This window comes from Echinops telfairi, unplaced genomic scaffold, assembly GCF_000313985.2.
Source record: "Echinops telfairi isolate 266 unplaced genomic scaffold, ASM31398v2 ScPeMD7_11;HRSCAF=52, whole genome shotgun sequence".
Taxonomy (NCBI): Eukaryota; Metazoa; Chordata; class Mammalia; order Afrosoricida; family Tenrecidae; genus Echinops; species Echinops telfairi.
In genome coordinates, this window is record NW_022103908.1 from 38974302 (window position 1) to 38995740 (window position 21439).

At 41.3% G+C, this 21439-nt stretch overlaps 1 protein-coding gene across 1 annotated transcript in view; it reads left to right on the forward strand.

The window, feature by feature from the left end:
* GTF2F2 (general transcription factor IIF subunit 2) overlaps nt 1-21439 on the forward strand; it is a 210755-nt gene that overhangs the window by 17006 nt on the left and 172310 nt on the right. Inside the window, exons 2-3 of the mRNA XM_004707923.2 lie at nt 10570-10643; nt 21368-21386. Of these exons, the coding sequence (XP_004707980.1) occupies nt 10570-10643; nt 21368-21386 (93 nt within the window). The remainder of the gene's footprint in view (nt 1-10569; nt 10644-21367; nt 21387-21439) is intronic.

Genomic DNA, 21439 nt, shown 5'->3' on the forward strand with positions numbered 1-21439 from the left:
TATAAATGCCCTTTGCCTCCTAGCTCTTTCCTCTATTTCCTTTGACTTTCCTCTTGTCCCACTATCATGCTCAGCCTTCATTTGGGTTACAGTAATTCCTCTCAGTTACATTTCCCTTGATCACACCCTACCAGGCTTCCTACACCCTCCTCACCACTGGTTTGGATCACATGTTGTTCCCTGGGTTTGTTAACACCACTTCCTGAGAAAGACATTTTTAAAAACAAAAAAACCCATTCCACAAACTCAATTACAGGTTCTTTTGCATCCCTATTAGGTTGTAAGAAGTCAGTGTAAGGTTGGTCCCATTGAAGCAGGGGTTACTATTTTTAGATGCTGTTGAGTGGGCTCCCGGTCATAGTGACCCTATGTGACAGGTAGAACGATTAGGAATAGAAGGGGTTGTCTCCACCAAGTGCCTATGCTAAGCAAAAATTAGCTGGTCATGCCACAATAAAGGGGTAGCAAAGAAATTAGGCCCATGTTAGACACCTAGGGGGAGAATTCAAAAACTGATTATGCGCAGACCTAGGTTACTTGGCGCAGGTGGAGATCAACCTGGGCACATACCCAGGAGGCACCAGCTATTTTACGTCTCAGGTCAACTGAGCCACTGAGAATGGCAGTACTCTCTACCACGCCCCCTCAAGTCGTGGGAGGGGATAAAAGTAGGGACCAAGAGCAGTTGCTCTCTGCTCTGCACTCTGGTTTCATACTCTTGTCCTGGTACTTTCACATGTTTTTTTTGCGCTCCCCTGAAGTGGTTATCTTCAGTCATGAACTCTTGCACGGTATTCCACACAGCCCTGCTGTAGCATGTACTTTCTGAGACTGTAATACCTGAAACTTCCCTTTCCCTTTTAAAAGCTGCTTGGATTTACAAAAGTGCTTCTGCCACGTGAATTCTCTTGGTGTTGAGAAGCAAGAAGTGAAGTAAACCATCCCAGAAACCTAACTAACACATGTACAGTGGAAGGAAATACTGCCTGGTACTGCACCATACTCACAATTGTTCTTATGTTTGAGCCCATCGTATTAGACTGGGTTGATTAGAGAAACAAATCCAGGGACATTTGTCTATGTGTAAGAGAGAAGTTCATATAAGAAGCAATTATGCATCAATCAAACACCCCCACCCAGTCTAGATTAAGTCCATAAGTTCGATCTTGGCCCATATGTTCAATATTAGCTTACGAATTCCACTTCAGACTCACGCAGCACATGCAATGAGGCCAATGCAGGTCAATCACAGGCCTGTGGTGGGAAGTCTTGTGGATCCAGTGGCGATAGAACCATCTCCAGAGTGCTGGCTGCCATCAGCATGGCTCCATGTGGCCTGTCAACAGGGAAGTATAGCAGAGAGAGAGTGTCCCACCTATCAGGAGAAAGAGAGGAAGTCCCCAGAATCCTCATGAGAAGACCACACCCACAAGGAAGCATGATTAGGCTGTGACCTGATTGATAGTCTAGACTCCACCCCTTCCCTCAGTAACAAGTTGACATGAAATGATATAACTACCACACCCATTGCATCCTCTGTGTCCATCTTGTCAAGGGCCTTCCTCTTTTCATTGACCTTCTACTTTACCTCTGGATGTCTTTTTCTAGGGACTGGTGTCTCCTGATCACATCCAAAGTATGTGAGACTCATCATTCTCGCTTTCAAGGAGCATCCTAGCTATATGTTTTCCAAGACAAATTTGCTTGTTCTTTTAGCAGTGCATGGTACTTTTAATACTCTTTGCCAGCACCACAGTTTAAATGCATTGGTTCTTTTTCTGTTTTCCTTATGCAGTGTCCAACTTTTACATGCAGTTGAGGCCATCGAAAATATTACGGTTTGAGTCAGGTGCACCTTAGCTTTCAAAGTAACATTCTTGCCTTTCCACACTTGAAAGAGATCTTGTGCAGCAGATTTCCCTAGCACAGTGGGTTGTTTGATCTCTTGACTGCTGATTGCTTGAGTGTTTATTGTGCATCCAAGTAATGTGAAATCCCTGACAACTTCAACCTTTTCTCCGTTTATCATAACTGCTGATAAACTGTTGGTCCAGTTGTGAGGGTTTTGGTTGTCTTTATATTGAGTTGTAATTCAAGGCTGCAATCCTAGATCTTCATCAGCAAGTGCGTCCAGCCCTCACTTTCAGCAAGCTATGTTGTTTCATTTGCATATTGAAGATTGCTAGTAAGCTTTCCTCCATTCCTGATGCTGGTGGGAATTAAAGATGTCCTAAATGTGCCACTTTTTCCAAAATGCTGTACCACTCCATCATCTCTGATAGCAACTACCATTCCTTCCCTCGGTTTTCTCCTTCACATCTCCAGGTTTTTCAAATCCCTGCAATGTTTCACAGAATGTATTAACTGTGAAGGAAGTTCTCACATGGTTGTGGACATTCGCAAGCCCCAGATGTTCCTCGGAAGGGTTCTCCTCATTCGCACCATAAGAGCCGTTGACTTAAGGCTGTGAAAGCTGGTGCATTAGGTCAGGCCATATGCCTCTGGCTCAAGTTCCAAGACTTAGAGATCTGGCAGAAGCAAATGAGATGCAGAATCCAGAACAAAAGACAGTAGTCAGTGCAGCTACAGAGATGTGAAAGATCTAAAAGTGAAAGCAAGTCTTGTCTGGCTAGCTAAGCAAAGCAACCTGCCAGAATCACATCCCAAAGAGTCTGAGCCAGTGGTCTTTATTTAGATGCTAATTGGTGCTTGAGTGGTATTTGTCACTCTGTAACTCAAGACTAGGCTTCTGTGCTTGCTCTGTCCGGAAAGAAAGGGGAACCACAAAGATGGCCTCTTGCCTGTCTGAGATTTTGATGGGGGTGTGTCTTTTGCCACTTTTGTGCATGTTAAGTGGGCCAGGCTGAGTCTCAGCCATTCGGTGATCCCACTCCTGCTTTTCTCAGTTAAACAGGACACCGATGGTTTTCTGTGAAGAAACAATCTAAAACTGGAAACTCTTTTTTCAACACCGATTCCAAAGATGATGGCTAATCTGCAAACCACACCCTTAGAGAACTAAGGGTGTTAGTGTGTCACACCTTCCAGAAAGACAACACCAAAACCAAAAGCTCACTGCCATCAGTTGATGTGGACACATAATGATCCTATAGGACAGGGTAGAACTGCCCCTCTGAGTTTCCAAGACTGTAGCTCTTGATGGGAGTAGGAAGCTCGTCATTCTCCCCAGAGAGGCTGGTAGCTTTGAGCTGCTGATCTTGTAGTTAGCAGCCTGTGCATAACAGTATCTTGAGAAGGACTCAAGATAGATCCCACTTTAAGCCTATCTCATTAGCATAACAGAGAACTCACTCCAAATTGGATTTTAACCACAGGTGTAGAGGCAAAGATTTACAATACATCACAAAATGGAGAACTATGGCTAGAGGTCATATTAACTAATTAATGGTACCTCACAGGTATAGTACAATTAAATTCTATATCCAAGGCATATCCCAGTATCACTGGAGTCCTGATAGGCAGTATTTAAAGCATACTGCTGTGAACCTCAAGGTTAGCAGTTCATACTGCTGGAGAAAGACGGGTTAGTTTGCTTCCATAAAGATGACAGCCTTGGATGCCTGTGGGGCAGTTCTGACCTGTCTTCCGTGATTACGGTGAATCGGAAGCAACTCAACAGGAATGCATGTTTGGTTTTGTCCATTACACTAATAGTAGATAGCATTTCTTCAATAATGTCCAGTTATTAAAATAATAACCCAGCTTTTATGTGGCAGCCTGTTCTAGATGCTTGCTATATGAGAGTAAAATGTTGATGAACTATCTTCCTGCATGCAAATAGTCAAATAATGAAAAGGAATGGACAATAAACATATATATGAATGAACATCAAAAAGTTTCTGGGAAAAATTCCAAGAATTCCATTTGCCCACGAAATTTTAAAGCCACATCTTATATCAGGTGATATGTGTCTAAAGAAAAATAGAGCAGAGTAAGTGGTTTAGAAAGTACTCGGGGATGCTATTTTAAATCTGAAATGCCTACCGAATAGTCAAATAGAAAGTTTGAGTAGACATTTGGAAGTATTGGAGACAGGCTGTATTTGAGTTATAAATTCAGGAAGACAGTATGCACATGATATTTAAAGCAGCTATAAGATTGAGTGATGATGCTACAGAAGAGGAGCACTTGAAACACTTGCTGATGAAGATCAAGAATTGTAGTCTTCTGTATGAACTGCAGCTCAATGTAAGGATGAACAAAATATCCGCAACTAGGCCGACAAATAGCATCATGATAAACAGATGGTTGAAGTTGTCAAGGATTTCATCTTGCTTGGGTCCACTATCAGCACTCCTAGACGCAGCAGTCAAGAAATGAAATGGCAAACTGCATTGGGTAAATCTACATGACCTCTTTAAAGTGTCGCAAAGCAAAGATGGCCCTTTGAGGAATAAGGTGTGCCTAACCCAAGTCACATGAGCCCTGGTATGTAGTGGTTATGCATTGGGCTGTGATCTTCAATGTCAGTAGTTGGAGATCAACCAGCAACTTCTTGGGAGAAAGACTGGGCTTTCTATTCCTGTAAAGAGTAAAAGCCTCAGAAATCCACAGGGGCAGTTTTACCTATCCTAGAGGGTTGCTCTGATTGGCATTGACTCAATGGCAGTGAGTTCAGTTGAGTAGACCCAAGCAATAGTATGTTCAATAGTGTCTTAAGCCTGTGAAAATTAGACAATGAATAAATAAGGACGACTGACGAAGAATTGATGCAGTTGAATTAAGGTGCTGGTAAAGAATATTGCAAGTACCATGAACTGCCAGAGCAAACAAATCTGTCTTGGAAGAAGTACAATCAGAATGCGTCTTAGAAGCAAGCAGGGCAAGCCTGTCTCATCTCGTTTGAGCATGTTATCAGGAGAGACTAGTCCCTGGGAAAGAGCATTGTGTTTGGTAAAGTGGAGGGGCATTGAAAAGAAGAAGACCCTTGATGTGCTGAACACAGTGGCTGCAACAGTTGCCTCACACATAACAATTGTGACAGTGGCACAGAGCCAGCTTGCGTTCACTATGTTGTATGGAGGGTTGCTAAGAGTTGGACCCGACTTGATGGCACCTAGCAACAACAGAGAAAGGAGTGGTTTGAGAGCTGAATCCTGGTCCTTCTGGCCTTAAGGGGTCAGAAAGATGAGTATGTAAGTGTAGGAATCAAAGCAGAGAGGCCAGAGAAGTAGAAAGAAAACCAAGAGAGAATTTGAGGACTCAGAACCCAGGTGAGGAAAGTGTTTGAAGGAGGAGGAGATAGTTCTCGAATAGTGTTAATTGGTTGAGTAAGACACGGACCAAACACAGACTCAGCAATATGGAGCTCTTTGGTAATCATAGCGATCAGTTTCAGTAGAGTGTTTGGTAGGAAATTTTGTCTAATAGGAGTTCAAAACAAAATGGCAGAAGAAGTGTAGCAGCTGGCCTGCAAACATAGCTTTTCAGAGGAGCTTTGCTGTAAGGCCAAGCAGAGAAAGGAGCATTAATTAGGTGGGAGGAGGGATTTTAGATTTTGCTCTTCCGTGGTTTGTTGTCTTGAGAAAATCAGCTAACTTGTCTGTGCCTCAGTTTCCTTACAATATAATAGAATGTGAGGATTAAATGGGTTAATCCTTACAGGTATACCCGACTGAGTGTACTGGAAGGGGCCCCGGCACTTAGTAATTATCTGTTGCTTGTTGTGTGCCATTGATTCTGACTCACAGCAACCCTGTATGACACTAGAACTGCCTCAGGTGTGAAGAGTGAAGAGAATTTGTGAGTCGTTTGGAGTTGGGGCCTGAACTGAGGGGAGCTCACTGCATCGTAGTGACCCCATAGGGCAGGATAGTACTGTCGCTGTGGGTTTGTGAGACTAATTCATGATCATAGTAGAAGCCTCATCTTTCTCCCATCTGGTGGTTTCCAACAGCGGACCTTGCGGTCTCTCTCTGCCAGCAAGTCAGTGCTCACTCATAGCGAGCCCCTGTGGGTTTCCAAGTCTGTCACTGTTTATGGGAGTAGAAAGCTCTGCTTTCTCTTTCACAGCTGCTGGGGTCTGGAACTGCCAACCATGCAGATCGCAGCCCAGCTTTTACCAGTATGTCACCATGCCTCCTCATGGTTAACAACTCCAAGCATGACTTGAGGGAAAGGCATCATGAGGGGCCTCCCAGAGGAATGTAGCTATGTATTTGAAGTGAGGCCCGGAGCAGGATAATGATTTTTTTAACTGCTCAGGTGGAGGAGAAGAATAACATAATAAAAGAAATACATGATAATACTAATGGCACAATAGTGAACCCAGGTGATGGAGTGGTTATGCTTTGGGTGGCTAACTGCATGGTCAGCAGTTTGAAACTACTAGCCTTTCTGAGGGAGAGAGATAAGGCCTTTTACTCCTGTAAAGATTTATAGCCTTTACATGATGGCGGTCTATGGCACAATAAAAATAGTAGCACAATAAGATAATACATTAGTAAATGATAATAATCAGTGTAGATTGGCTTTAATTGAGATTAAGGTTTTGCCAGGCTAGCGTAATAGAAGATGAGGGACAGGGGAATAATTATAATGGTGGACTAGGTCCATTAATGGTAGTAGTGAGGACATGAGCTGATGTGTGACACAGGAAGGGGGGTAATTGGGGTCAGTGAATTAGAGGGATTGCAGAATGTTGGAGTGCAAGTTAGAGCTGCTTGTCGGAGTGGTTGCTTCAGGTATGTACCATGGAAGAGAAACTTGCCAGTAATGAGGTGTTCGGGGCAGTGGTTCTCAACCTTCCTCATGCCGTGACCCTTTAATACAGTTCTTTATGTTGTAGTGAAACCCCCCCCCCCAACTATGAAATTATTTTCATTGCTACTTCATAACTGTCATTTTGCTACTGCTATGAATCGGGTGACCCCTGTGAAAGGGTTGTTCGACACCCCCCCCCAAAGGGGTCGTGACCACAGGTTGAGAACCGCTGTGTTAGTAGGGCCTCTAAAAATAGTCTTATCTGAACCAGGACAGTGGAATATAATGAAGAACAGATCATCTTTTTTGTAGGCACTTTATTAGGGTGACTTTATTAGGGTATTTCATTTGCTATTGATTGATTGAATGCATCGGTTGAGACATTCTTTCCTTTGTGATAAAGCAGGTAACATAACCCTGGAGTCAAAAATCAAACATATAGCAAGAAGAAAAGCTAACATGGTAATACGCAAGATTTCCAGATTCCGGACTTGAGGTGAAAATTTCATAGGCCAAGGATTTAAAGATAAGATGTTATAACTATTTGTAGAGATCATTGTTAGATATTATATTGAGTTGTGACAGATAATGTTTTTTATATCTGCTAATTTGACAGCAGGATCCACTTTTGTGGTACTGTAACCGTGCCCTCCATTTTTACTTTAGGCATTTTCTGCCACTCCTCCCCAGCCCCTCCTTATTAGTCACTGTTGACTGCCGCTGGCTCAAGCTTGTGGCGGTGGAGGGCTGGGCACAGGCAGATACTGCAAGTGTCTTATTTTTCTGAGTAGTCAGAGGGCCAAAGAAGGGCGCATGAAAATAATAAAATCTTTGCTGAGGGCTTTGGCCATTTTGTTACATAAAGGCAAAACCTACCAAAGAAACATGGGGGTGGGGTGGGAGAAGAGAAAATTATGGTAAAGGGGGACATCATTTGATACCCTAACGGTAAGTGCCCAGAGCAGTTGTCGTGGAGCTGCTTCTGACTCCCGGCTCTGCCATCTGTGTCAGAATAGAACTTTGCTCCACTGGGTTTTCATGGCTGGAACCTTTCTGAAGCAGAGCAGGTAGCTTTCCGTCTGAGATGTCTTTGAGTGGGTTTCAACTGCTGGCCTTGTGGTTAGTATTAGTAGCTGAGCACTTAACTTTTTGTGCCATCCAGGGTCTTAATTTGAGTCCTTGTTCGGTGCCATCCGGTTGGTTCTGACTCATAGCGATCCTAAGTACAGCAGAATGAAACACAACCCAGTCCTGCACCACCCTTACAATTCTTATGCTTGAGCCCATTGTTGCAGCCACTGCGTCAGCCCATCCTGTTGAAGGCCCTCCTTTAGCCCTTGTTAAGTGCCACTGAGTTAGTTCCAACCCATAGCGACCCGATGTATAACAGAATGAAGCACTGTATAGTCTTGTGCCATCCACGTGTTGTTCCTGTGCCTGAGCCCATTGTTGCAGCTGTGGTGTCAAGCCATCTCCTTGAGGATCAGCTTGGCCGCCCCTCTACCAAGCATGATGTCCTTCTCCAGGGGCTGGTCTCTCCTGCCAACATGTCCGAAGTATGTAAGACAAGTCTCTCCATCCTTGCCTCCAAGGAGCACTCCAGCTGTACTTCTTACAAGAAATAATCCTTTTAACTTAAGTCCATAAATCTGGTGCTAGTTCAAAAGTCCTTCAGACCCATGGAGCCACATGCCATTGACATGAAATGGCAAACCAGGAAGTAGAAGATCACAAGCCAGTGGGTACAAGGTCGTGTGGAAGGGTACAGGTTGGTGGAAACAGGGCAGGGCACCAGCAGCTCTAGGGGTGGATGGTCCACATGGGGCCATCCCTAGAGGCAGATAGAGTTCCAGTAGGCAGGAGGGAGGTGGGGGGGGCAGAGTCCCTCACTCTCCTATAAAAGGCCAACACACCCAAGGAGATATCCTCAAGCTATCATTTGATTGACAGGTGTTACTCCACCCCTCCCCAGGAGTGTCTAGTTGATATGAAATCATCCAGCTACCACACAAAGGAAGTGGGTATTGGATAGTTAATAGCAAATGAGATGGCTCTCAGTGACAAAGTTACATATCCTTGCTGTTACTTCAGGGTTACCTTGGTAAGTATTAATGGCATTTGATGCTCCTGGAGAGCTTGCTTTGTGTAAGGCATTGTGCTTCAGGCATTACTTTGTGGGAACATTCTATGACCTTTTAATTCTGTTTTTCCACCAACATTTTGAGGCCCCTTGGACATGTCTCACTTATTCCTCAGAGTAAGCTGATTTATAGGTAATGCATTGATATCAGAGTGCAAACTACTTTTTAGAAGAAATGAGGTAAGCCATGTAGTTGTTGTCAGGTGTTGTCGAGTAAGATCTGACTCATTCTTTGAGCTCATTTTGTCAGAAGGTCTTCCTCTTTTTCTCTGATGTTCTTCCAGCCTGATGTAATTCGGACTGTAATTCTATGCTTTATCTGTTTGTCATTCCATGGTACTTTCAGTATTCTTCACCAATACCATAATTCAAATGTATCAGTTCTTCTCCAGTCTCCCTTATTAGTGTCTGGCTTTTAGATGCACATGAGGCAATACTTGGGTTTGGTCTGGCACACCTTAGTCCTTAAAGTGGCATCCTCACTCTTTAACACTTGAATTAAATAGGGCTTGGGTAGCAGGTTTGCCAATTGCAGTGTGTCATTTGATTTCTCAACTGCTGCGTCCATGAGTGTTCCTTGTGGAGCCGAGTAAAATGAACAGTGCTGCTCTTTTCTGTGTTTATCATGATGTGATCTATTGGTCTAGTTGTGAGGACTTTTGTTTTCTTTCCTTTTTGATGCCATGCATACTGAAGGCTGCAGCTCTTGATTTTCACCAGCGGTTCAAGTGTTCTTAGCTTTCAGCAAGGAGGGTTGTGCCATCTGCATATCACAGGTGGTTAATAAACCTTCCTCCAATTCAGAGGGAGTGCACATAGTAGGGGTTCTGTATGATCTCTTTCTTTGAGAATTGAAACTCTTCAAGTATGTATTCAATTGCAGATACAATCTGGTATGGTGGGGGAGAGCACATATCCTGGAAAAACTGTCTATGTTCAGATCTCATTTACTCACCCAAATCTTGGGTAAAGAGCTGCCTCAGCTTCATCATCTAGAGAGCAAGAGTGATGAACTGCCTCCCTCGGATAGAAGGGGTCCTGGGAGAACGTTGAGACTGTCTGCTCCTGTGAAGATTTATACCCACAAAACCCGAGGCACAAGTCCACTCGGCCCTATAGGGTCACTCTAAATCAGGATCAACTGGATGCCAATGGGCTTGGGTTCTTGTAGACATGTGAGGATTAAATATTTTAATTTGAACAAAGTGCTTAAAACAGTGTCAGAAAAGTATAGATGTCTATAGTCTATTAGAGTTACGATTTTCTACTATTATGTATGAAATTTTTCCAGAAGTTTTATTAGAACTTCTGAAATCATCTTAAACTCAGTGCTGTGTCTGAATAATGTCATCCCATTAATCAAGAGCATCACCTTTTCCTGAGAAACCTTTTTAGTGGCCTTTTTCTTCTTTGAACTTTTATTGGAATTATTTAGGAACATACGTTAGCACTTCATTGTTGTTAGATTAATTGATCATTGTTAGTTTTATTTCCTCAACTAGATTGACTTTAAGCTCTTTGAAAGCTAAAATAATTCCTTGCACATCTTTGTATCCTTTTTTTAAGTAGAAAATTTGAAAGGGAATTGATATTACTGATTAATTACTGAAAGTGGAAATATAAAAGAAAAGCTGTGTGTCCTTTGTGTTTTAAAAGGTTTGTTAGTATCAAAAACGTAGTCTTATGAGACTTTTACTTTGCCCTAGGTTCCTAAATACTTGTCTCAGCAATGGGCAAAAGCCCCTGGAAGAGGCGAAGTTGGAAAGCTGCGCATTGCCAAGTAAGTGATTTACTTGATACTATTAACAGTTACTTGGATTTTTTAACTTTATATTGTGCATTGAGTGATGGTTTACAGAGCAGATCCAGAGTTTTGCATTCACCAATTCTTAGCACATTCTGATTAAGCTCATCCATTACAGTCCCCTCAATGTGCAATTGCTTATCCCCCTTCCTCCCTGTGCTTCCGGTTTCCATTTCCCCTTTTATTACCCGCTGAACTTTATTATTGGGTAGTGTTGCCCTTTTCATCTTAAATAGTTGACGATCATACCACAGGGCGGGTTCATTTCCAGACTTGAAAGATGACTAAGGGTCATTGCCGCGGCTCCTTCCTTTCTGTCTATCTGGTCACCGTAACCTGCTCTCTTTTAGGTTTTGAGTTGTTTTCCATATTTGTCTCCCACTCTTCCCAGGACGTTCTAATGTGATCTTTTTCAGAACAATTAATAGTGACAGCTGGGTACCATTTACTTCTGCTCTCACTTTGTGGGGAGTGATGTTTTGCCTGGCCCATTAGTCCACTGGACCAATTGCTTCCATGTATCTTTTGATTTTTGTCACCCTTCTTTCCTCTGGATTGGGAGAGACCTATAGATGCCTCAGATGGCGGCTCATGAGCTTTCAAGACCCCAGTTTCCACTCATCAACATAGGATGTAGAACACTGTCTTTGTGAACTGTGTTATGTCACTGGACTTGGGGGTCCCCTGAGACTGTGGTGCTGATGCCCTAGGCCCAGTGACTCGTTCCCTCAAGGTATTTGGTTCCATCTAGGAAATTTTTATAACTCTATTCTGCCACATTCATAAATACATTTGCAGCAAAAACACATGTACATATACAAATATCTTCTATTAAACCTATGTGTATTCATGGATTGACTCCCACACTCTCTCCCACCCGTTCAGCCTTCATGTCTTTCTAAGCATCTATTCTGGATCACCAGCGCTGCAAGGTTCTGTATATACTAGTATTTGCCTCTGTTACCTAGAACTCTTGCAAACCTCCTTTTTTTTCCCTTCTAACCTCCATCTTATTCTGTATTGTCTTCCCCTTCATCTAAGTTAATTACTTGTTTACCTCCAGTCCTTAACTTTCCTTTCTTTCTCCCACTCCCACCCCAGTAACCAATAAAGAATGTTTCCTTTAGTGTGAAAACCTATCCTTGACTTTTTACAGTAGTGGTCTCAAAACATTTATCCTTTGCGTTTGACTAATTTCACTCTGCATAATATCTTTCACATTCATCCATGTTGTGAGGCGTTTCAAAGGTTCTTTTTTTTATCTTTTAGTATTTCATTTTATAATGCACTCAAATTTATCCATTTTTGTTTGGAAATTTTTACAAGTGCACTTATAAGTGATTATAGTTCTTGTTCAGGTAGAGAATTAACTTTGATTTTATAATAATTATTGAGCTACTTGGGAGATGAGAGGTAATGAGCAGGTCAGGGTTTATCTGATGGCAGTGAGGTGCTCTGTAAGGAATTGTGCACCATGTGCTCATAACAGATGGTGTAAATATGAAAGTAATTTTACAGGTAAAACTGTTAGTAATGAAGCAGCAGAGTATACATCCTTTGACCATCCTGTGAAGAGATTTCCTTGGTTTGGGCTTGACTGGATGCACCAACAGAAGTGTTCTTGTAGAAGTGTCTTGCTACGATGTACTACATCCAGAGGGACATTGGAAGAAGGGAGACCAACTAGTCAGTAGTGTTAAACCAGGTAGCTTCCTGGTTGAGGAAATGGACTTGTTAGAAAGGAGAGTCTCTGAAGTTCAGCAGCTATCAGCCAGAGAGGCCTGTGTTCCATCATTTCCGTTCCTCTCACTTCAGGTACAATCAGTTATCTGTCCTTTGCATTCTATTGAAAAATATTTTTTGTTTGTGCCTAATATCCTACATTTTATTAGTTTTCTCTTGCTGATAACTACCCCCAAAATTTAATGGCTTAAAATCACAACTGATTTCATTTCCTCATAATTCCAGTGGCTCAAATGTCAGTTCAGGCATGGGCCAGCTTGACTAGGATGTGTCTGGTGTCTGGTTCAATAACAGTAGGGACAGTGTCGTCTCCATCATATTTCATGCCTATGATGCTCATTGATATGATGGTGACAGAGTTCTTAGTACCAATTGAGGGCACAACCCAAGGCACAAGCGCTTTTCAAGCATATGCATGTTATGTTTGGCTAGACTCATTCCCATGGTCAAGTCCAAACATTCAAAGGGAGGGCAGCCTCTTGAAATTTGTAGTCATTTTATACAGTCTACCACATCTACTTCACTAAACCTAAGAATCAACCAGTATACCTCTTCTTCATCAGCTGTCAACAGAATTTGACAGAATTGATTATTCCTTCCCTAAAACTTTTTACGCTTACTTTCAGGATATTACTTACAGCTCTTTTGATTCTCCTCTCTGCTCACTGTTTGCTTCTTGTCTGTAACTTACACCATATTTTCTCAGTCTAACAGTTTTCCAACCCAAGGACTCCTTGTTTGGTTCTTATCTTCCCTCTTTTCACTTTCTTGGGGCCCTCATCCTCGCTCACGACTTAAAGTTCCATCTATATGCTGACAATTCTCAAATGCATTTCTCAAACCTGGCTTCTCATTGAACTCTAAATTCTTGATGCTTCAGATGTCTAACAAGCATTGAGACCTTTTTTGACATCCTGTATAAACTCTGTCTCCCACGCTTTGTTTCCCCGTGCTCTAGTGCTTATCACCGTTGTTCTGGGTATTCGCTCCGTATTTACCAACTTCTACTGTACTCATTGTATATTCTGTATATCAGTAGGTAGATATCATGCTATATGTTTACCTCCTAGAATCGAAGCTCCGCAAAGTCAGGATTTCTGTCTTGTTTTCTGCTATCTTCCCAAAACTTTAAAATAGCACTTGGCATAATAAAATTGCAACCAAACTCTCTGCCATTGAATCGGTTCTGACTTGTGGCAGCCCATGTTACACAGTAGAACTACCCTATAGGGTTTTCTTGACTGTTATCTTACAGAAACAGATCTTTTTTCCAGTGGCACTGGGTGAGTTTGAACTGCCAACTTGTCAGCTAGTATAAAAGTACAAATGGCCTTAAACACTCTATGAGAGAAAATGGAAATCGAATGAGATAATATGGAAATAGTTAACAATTTTTTTATTTGAACTTTATAAAATGAATGTGTTCCTGAAAAGTTGTAGTTCGTCACATTTTTTAGTAAGTGGTCATACTGTTATGAGGAAAAATAGACACTTTTAAATTACAAATCTGTGCTGATCTTTTCTCTTAAATGTGAAATCCTTTGTAGTGCACATAATTACCTATTTTTCTGTTAGGAAATTCAGATTTTTTAGAAAACGGATGCTCATAATAAAGCTGCACAAATTATGCCCCATGGGAAAACCAGGCTAGAGGAGAAAGTGTTTATGGATGAAACGTGGCCTTGCGGAATAGCTTCACTAGATCTCCAGTCCTGTGGTCCAGCCCCCGCAGTTGTTTGATCCTCATCATACTCCTCTGAGCCTTAAGCTTTTGCGTTTGTAAAATGTGGATAGCAGTCTCTCCCCAATAGAATATTTATCAAGCAAATGAAATATAATAAAGAATTAAAATGCACTGTAAACTCAAATGGTCTACAGCACTCCTTCCCCAACCAAGAGTATTACGTTTCAGAAAATCTCGGTGAAAAGAGAACACCTAACAGAAGACTTTGAAACCTCTCTTTTAATAGGGGTGAGGGGAAAACAGTACAGCAATAGAGTGGAAAGGAACTGAGGTCACAGGAAAATGTGTACAAGCCCTAAGTGCTGGTTTGATCATTAAAATAGAAAGCTAGTGAACCAAATATCCAACCAGTGTGGGCATGGTACACATTCGTGCTCCGTGCTTTGCTTGGTAAAATAGTTCCAGGTTCGCTTTCCTCTTCGTTTCAAGCAGATGCGGTGCGTGGTTGCATCCGTTGGCATTGTTGATCATCCTTCCCCAGTTCCAGGCTATGTTGGTTTTCCTATACGATGATTTATAGTACCCCTTTCCACACTCCAGATTGTCCTTGTTTGACAGGAAACTATACAGTTGTCCTATATGTTAATGGTCCCTTGTGTGTTCTCCCATGCGTGCAGTCTGATTTTATGAGTTAGCAATACTGACTCCTTTCTGGGTCCTGTCATAGTCTTATAGAAGCAGAATATGGCTTGGTATACAGGTCATACTGCTATGGAGTCAGCTCTCATAGTGACCCTATATAGGATTTCAGGGGCTATACGTCTCTTCTGGAGCAGAGAACCTCATCTTTCTCTTGCAGCATGAGTGGAGGGTTTGAACTGCTGACCTTATGGTTAGCAGCCAAACACATAATTCACTGTGCCACTAGGCACCTTGTACAAATAATGCTTGCTGCTGCTGCTTTTTAAAAATTAATGTAAGACCAAAGGTCATGTAACAACAACAAAGACTGTGTTATAATAGGTTTATAGTCATTAGGTCCCTAATATTGCTATAAGGAGCCCTGGTGGTGGTGTGAATTATGAATCAGACTGCAAACAGCCAAGTTGGCAGTTCAAGCTCAGTAGCTGCTCAGCTGGAGAAAGACAAGGCTCTCTGCTTTCATAAAGATATACAGCCTGGAAACCCTAAGGAATAATTCCTCCCTGTCCTGTGGGGTGCTGTAAGACCCATTTGACTAGTTAGTAGTGGGTTTGTTTTTGTGGTTCATGATTGCTATGGAAATACTTGAAAATACCTTGTCTTCAGATAGTTCAAGAATTCTAGCTGTGTGATTTGGGTAAGTCCCCCTCATATTAATATCTCATAGTGTCAGTTCATTCATATATAACTGTAGTACTTAATTCACAGAGTTCACTTTTTATTCTACCATACACATAGCACAGTCTAATAGTAAACACTGCATTGTGTCTAATGTGGTCTGGGTTCACATCCCCAGCCCCATTCCATTGCCTGCCCCACCCCATCAAAACTCTCAAAGCCAAACTGGTTTGCTGTGAGGCCTGAGCCAGAGCTGGGAGGATCTACTCGAGAGGGCTTGGACATCCTAATGCAGTAGAAAGAGGACAGGGGGATGAGGGAGAGGAGAAAGGAGGAGAAAAATGCAGCTGGCTTTGTAGTTCTTCCCCAAACTGGCCTTGTTTTAATACCTAAAAAGGTGAGTTCAGTTTTAAGTAAAGACAAGAGTAACAAATTATTTTAACAGTTTGGTTACATTTGAGCCATTTTTGTCAAGTAATTTTATGTAATGTTCCAGAACGATTGTTCTTGGGTTATTTTTATATTTGGGACATCTGATGTGTGCCAAATTTTGATTAGTTTATAATTTTGCCTTAGCTTGTTTAATTTTAAAGCTTATTTTCTACATTACCATCCTACCTCAGAACACTTTAGGTTTCAAAATGTTTGATACATTTTATCTTACTGACAGTCATGTGTTATTGTTGTTGTGTGTGTCCCACTTGATTCTGACTCAGTGACCCCGTGTGACAGAATAGAACTGCCCGACAGTTTTCAAAGCTCTCATCTGTGCAGGAACCAGTCATCAGTTCGGTGTTCTCCCTGAAGCAGCTGGGACGTTCGAACCTCCAGCCGTCCAGTTAGCATCCTAGCATTTAGCCATGGGCCCGCAGGACTCCTCTTGTTACTTTCAAGTTTTAGTTCTAAACCTGTTTAGTATTCTAGGTCATGTGGGGAGCCTACTAGGACTTCTGATAAAATCCATATACACAGAATTTTTTATGCAGCTAAATATGTATAAAAGGACCTAAGACAGACCTGCATGGCATTGTGAAGCAAGCAGTCAATGAAAGCATGGGTTCAGGGTTTACGTCATACATTTCCAAAGATGCTGCCTTGTTGTTCAATAGTTGGTGTTTATAGTTTGCACCACAAGTCATTGTGGAAATGTTAAATTGTATTTGGAATTTATAACAGCACAAAGTGTGTCGACATACATTCACATACAAGGACAAAAAAAAGTACATCATACTTTTAAAATAGCTTTAAGTTCTTTAAGAATTAACTTCCCTTTCTTTTTCTGGAAAATTAACTCATCCTGATCACCTTCTCTCTTACCATTCCCGCTCAGATGCCGTTATAATTGTGGGTCTGTAGAAACGAGGCTGTCTTCTCCTGCGGTGCGGCGCGCTCTTCACTGTGTCTGGGTGGTTTTCCAGTTGCGCAGACTGCAAATGTCAGCATGATCTTTTCAATGTATCCTTTTTCTTTGCTGCCCACTGGCTGTCAGTTCTCTTCTCTCAGTGCTAACAACTTAATGACCCTGCTCTGGATCTCCTCCTTGCCTCCCACCACTCCCTTGTTCAAGCCTTCATTATTATTTTTTCACTAATTTTTCATGGGATTTTTATTTCCATTAACTCAAATCTAATTCAGTAAACACTGTGTGAATGCCCTCTATATCTGCTTAGCTTTTGCCTTTAGCTTCTCTGCCATTTTATGCTTCCAGGAGCCAAATTTGGAGCCCTGGCAGTGTAGTGGTTACACATTGGGCTGCAATCCGCATGGTTAGCAGTTCGAAACTACCAACAGCTCTGCGGAAGGAAGACTGGGCTTTCTACTCCTGTAACAATTACAGTCTCAGAAACCCACAGGGGGTTGCTATGCATCAGTATTGATGGCAGTGAGTTTGGGTTTTCCTCTTTTCTTTTTTTTTTGAGTAGTCTTATTCAAAAGCCTTGGTAGCATAGCGGGCTGTTACAGGCAAGATCAGCCGTTTGAAACCACCAGCTGCTCTGTGGGAGAAAGATGAGCGTCTCTGCCTTGGAAACTCGGAGGCACTTCTGTTCTGTCCTGAAGGAGCACTCACTCTGACTTGGAATTGACTCCATATTCAGTAGTGATAGAGGGAAGAGACTGAGTGAATTCAATTCCTGCCCCATCTGTGCATGTTCTCGTACTAAAATGTTGTCCCCGTGTTTCAGAATCTTTCTAGTGTTATAAGAGAAGCTAGGAATTCATATCTGTTCTAGATACTTCCCGAACAAAAAGGAAATTCACGTTGCATTTTAATATAGGTAATAAAGAATCAGATGATTCATACATTAAACAGATCTGTTTTAGGGATCTCCACTTCTTAATCTGTCCTAAGAGCTCTCCAGTACTTGACTCTGTCGTCTACCATGTACTGACAGCTGACTGAATGTTTTAGATACTTTGTCACTTTGGTGTTACTTGGTTATTCCCTTAGCATTGAAGATCCCTTCTTGTTGACCTCATTCCTCACTTAATTCATCCTTTCCCAGTCTTAAAGTCCTCATTTCTCTGACAATGTTATACTTCTGTCTTGATGTTATTGTTTTGATTGAATGGAATCTTTTTCATTAAACTGGAACCTCCTTGAGGACAGCAACTTAAACTGTGTACATAGGATAAAATGCTGAGTGCATCTATCTAAACCAAAAAACAAACTTACTGCCTCGAGTTGATTCCAACCCATAATGGCCCTATAGGACAGAGTAGAACTGTCCCTGTGGGTTTCCGAGACTGTAGAAAACCTAATTTTTCTCCAGTGGAGCACCTAGTGTTTTCAATTGCTGGCCTTTCTGTAGCAGCCCAACTCATAACGCCACTACACTGCCAGACACTTAATGACTGAATGAATGATTGATTAACTCAACGAGGGCAGATAGGAACAAAGCTGAGTATTTTAGAGATGTGATAGTTTTCTAATTGGGCTTCATATCTGTTGTCCTCTTTAATCTGTTCCATATGTCTTTGCTGGTCCAAGCTTCCTGGAGCATATCTCTGTACTTGCAAATTCTTTTGTTCACATAATACCTGTGGATCACCGTTGCCTATCAAATAATGTCTGTCATTCTCAAGATCTTCCATGATTGAGCTCCATTGTCCATTTTAGTTGATTTCCTACTCTTTGTTATTTTGCTCGTTCCAGCTCCTTCTGATATCTTTTTGATCAGCCTATGCTGTGATTTTGCTCACTTGATCTTTCTGATACAACCATTCCTCCATCTCAGGCTGTTGAAGCCCTGATAGCCTTGAAAGTTCAGCTTGGAGCTACTTCCTGCATTGAGGCATTTCATAACTCTTAAAATGGAAGAAAGAGTGCCTTCCTATCTGATCCTGGCATGTGTGGCTCTCTATTTGAACATTAACATTGATCTCATTTTACTATATGCATATGCCTTTTACATCTCCTGTTGACTGGTGACACATCAGTACTTTGGATCTAATAGGTAAAGAACTCACTGCCACTGAGTCAATTCTGACTCATAGCGACCCTATAGGACAGAGTAGAACTGCCCCTTTGGGTTTCTGAGACTGCAATTCTTTTTTTTTTTGTTTTGTTTATAAATCATTTTATTAGGGTCTCATACAACTCTTACCACAATCCATACATATATCAATTGTGGAAAGCACATTTGTACATTCATTGCCCTCATCATTCTCAAAACATCTGCCCTCCACCTAAGCCCCTGGCATCAACCCTCATTGTCCCCTCCCTCTCTGCTCCCCCCTCCCTCATGAACCCTTGATAATTTATAAATTATTATTTTGTCATATCTTGCACTGTTCTCCCTTCACCCACTTTTCTGTTGTCCATCCCCCAGGGAGGAGGTTATATGTAGATCCTTGTAGTCGGTTTCCCCTTTCCAACCCACCCTCCCTCCACCCTCACAGTATTGCCACTCACCCCACTGGTCCTAAAGGGATCATCTGCCCTGGATTTCTTGGGCTTCAGTTCCTATCTGTACCAGTGTACATCCTCAGGTCTAGTCAGATTTGTAAGGTGGAACTGGGATCATGAGAGTAGGGGGAGGAAGCATCTAAGAACTAGAGGAAAGTTGTCTGTTTTATCTTTGCTACAATAATGGATAGTTTTGTGGGCTACAATTTACTCTGTAAGTCACCAGTTTTTAACTGGACCTTTGAGCAAAGGTAAATTTTAGTGTAGTGAAATTCTAAGTTCATTAACAACTATTGATCAGAAAGAAGGAACAATACTTAGCAAATATGGCCTTGGTAATAGAAAAGAAACCACTTTAAAGGGCAACTTGAGAAGACAAAGTAAAGCAATGTGATGAAAAGATTTATCTTCAAACTCATTAATTTGATCTTTCATTGGTTCAGTTCTATTGTTTTGCTTCTTCAAAGTGTTGTCTAATTCTAATAGTTGAGAATTATTGATCTTCTGGATTTCTAGTTGGTATTTTTGTACAATATAAGCCATATATACTCGAGTATAAGCTGACACGACTGTCAGCTGAGTTTTACCACAAAATTTTACCACAAAAACTGCATTAAAAATCTGCTGAAAAACTTGGCTTATACATGAATATATACAGTAACTTTTTTGTTTTAACTCATCCTTTCTTTTGCCAGCTAGCTTTTGCTTTGCCTTTTTTTTTTTTTAACATTTTATTAGGGGCTCATACAACTGTTATCCCAATCCATACACACATCAATTGTGTAAAGCGTATTTGTACATCATTTCTCAAAACATTTTCTCTCCATTTAAACCCCCGACATTAGGTCCTCATTTTTCCCCTCCCTCCCCGCTCCCCCTTCCCACATGAGCCCTTGATAGTTTATAAATTGGTATTTTGTCATATCTTGCCCTGTCCAACGTCTCCCTTCATCCACTTTTCGGTTGTCTGTCCCCCAGGGAGGAGGTCACACACAGTTCCATGTAATCGGTTCCCAGAGACTGCAATTCTATACAGAAGTAGAAGACTCTTCTTCCGAGGACAGCTGGTATTTTCAAACTGCTGACCTTGTGGTTAGCAGCCCAGTGTATATATAATCTATGCTCCCAGGGCTCTTAGTTTTATTTTTTTTGGGTTTTTTTTTTACAATGAAAAAGAGGGGTAATGTTGACATTTTGTCAATTGCGATAATCCAATTGTGGAACATCTGATTTGTCTCTGGGAATGGGAGTATTGTTTCTAGTAAAAAAAAAGGTAATGTATGTTGTCCATTTGGTCTGTATTTTTCCCCCTTTATGTATTTTGAATAACATCTCATTGCCTTCTGAACCTGCCAATCAATTTTAGCACAGCAATCAAGAGAATGGATCCATGTTTTCAAAGCAACCTCTATCCCTGTTTCAATTTAGAAAAAGCTCTGTCCCTTTCACTGTGTGAAATTTTTTTGATGGCTTCTCTTTCCTCCTCCTCTGCATTTCTTTCCTGTTCAGCATTTTTGCTTTTTCAAAACCCATTAAGTCCTGCTCTGTCCATTCCCCTTCTGTGTGGTAACACCACATTGGTGTTATCAAGCTTTGAATTCAGTATTCTTACCATATCGACAGTTTCTTCTGTCATATTATCTGGAACATGTTCATGCAACTCAGCAATATTTTCCATATCTCCTGCTTGCATTTTCCTATATCTTTGTCCCAGGAAAATAAAAAAATCCAAATGTAAGAATATCCTATACAACATTGTTTTTTAACAGAAAATCGTAAAAGTGAACATCTGCCAGTGAACATCTTAGAATTATGACATCAGTAAATTTCATATTACAATGTATATAGTTTATGTTACTAATGATAAGATGTATAAAATGGGAAGGTGATGTGTGTTTTGTCATACTTGAGTACATTTAAATCTAGGGCTGCTTGTATAATAAGGGTGCTAAAGGTTAATAATAGTGAAAGGAAAAATCATGAACTTCTTAAATTTATTTTTTTAACTTTAGGTATTTAAAAAAATGTTCTTTTCCTCTTTTTTAGGAATCAAGGAAGAACTGAGGTAAGATTATTTTTGAAAACCTTTTTTTTTTTTTTTTTTAACATTTTATTAGG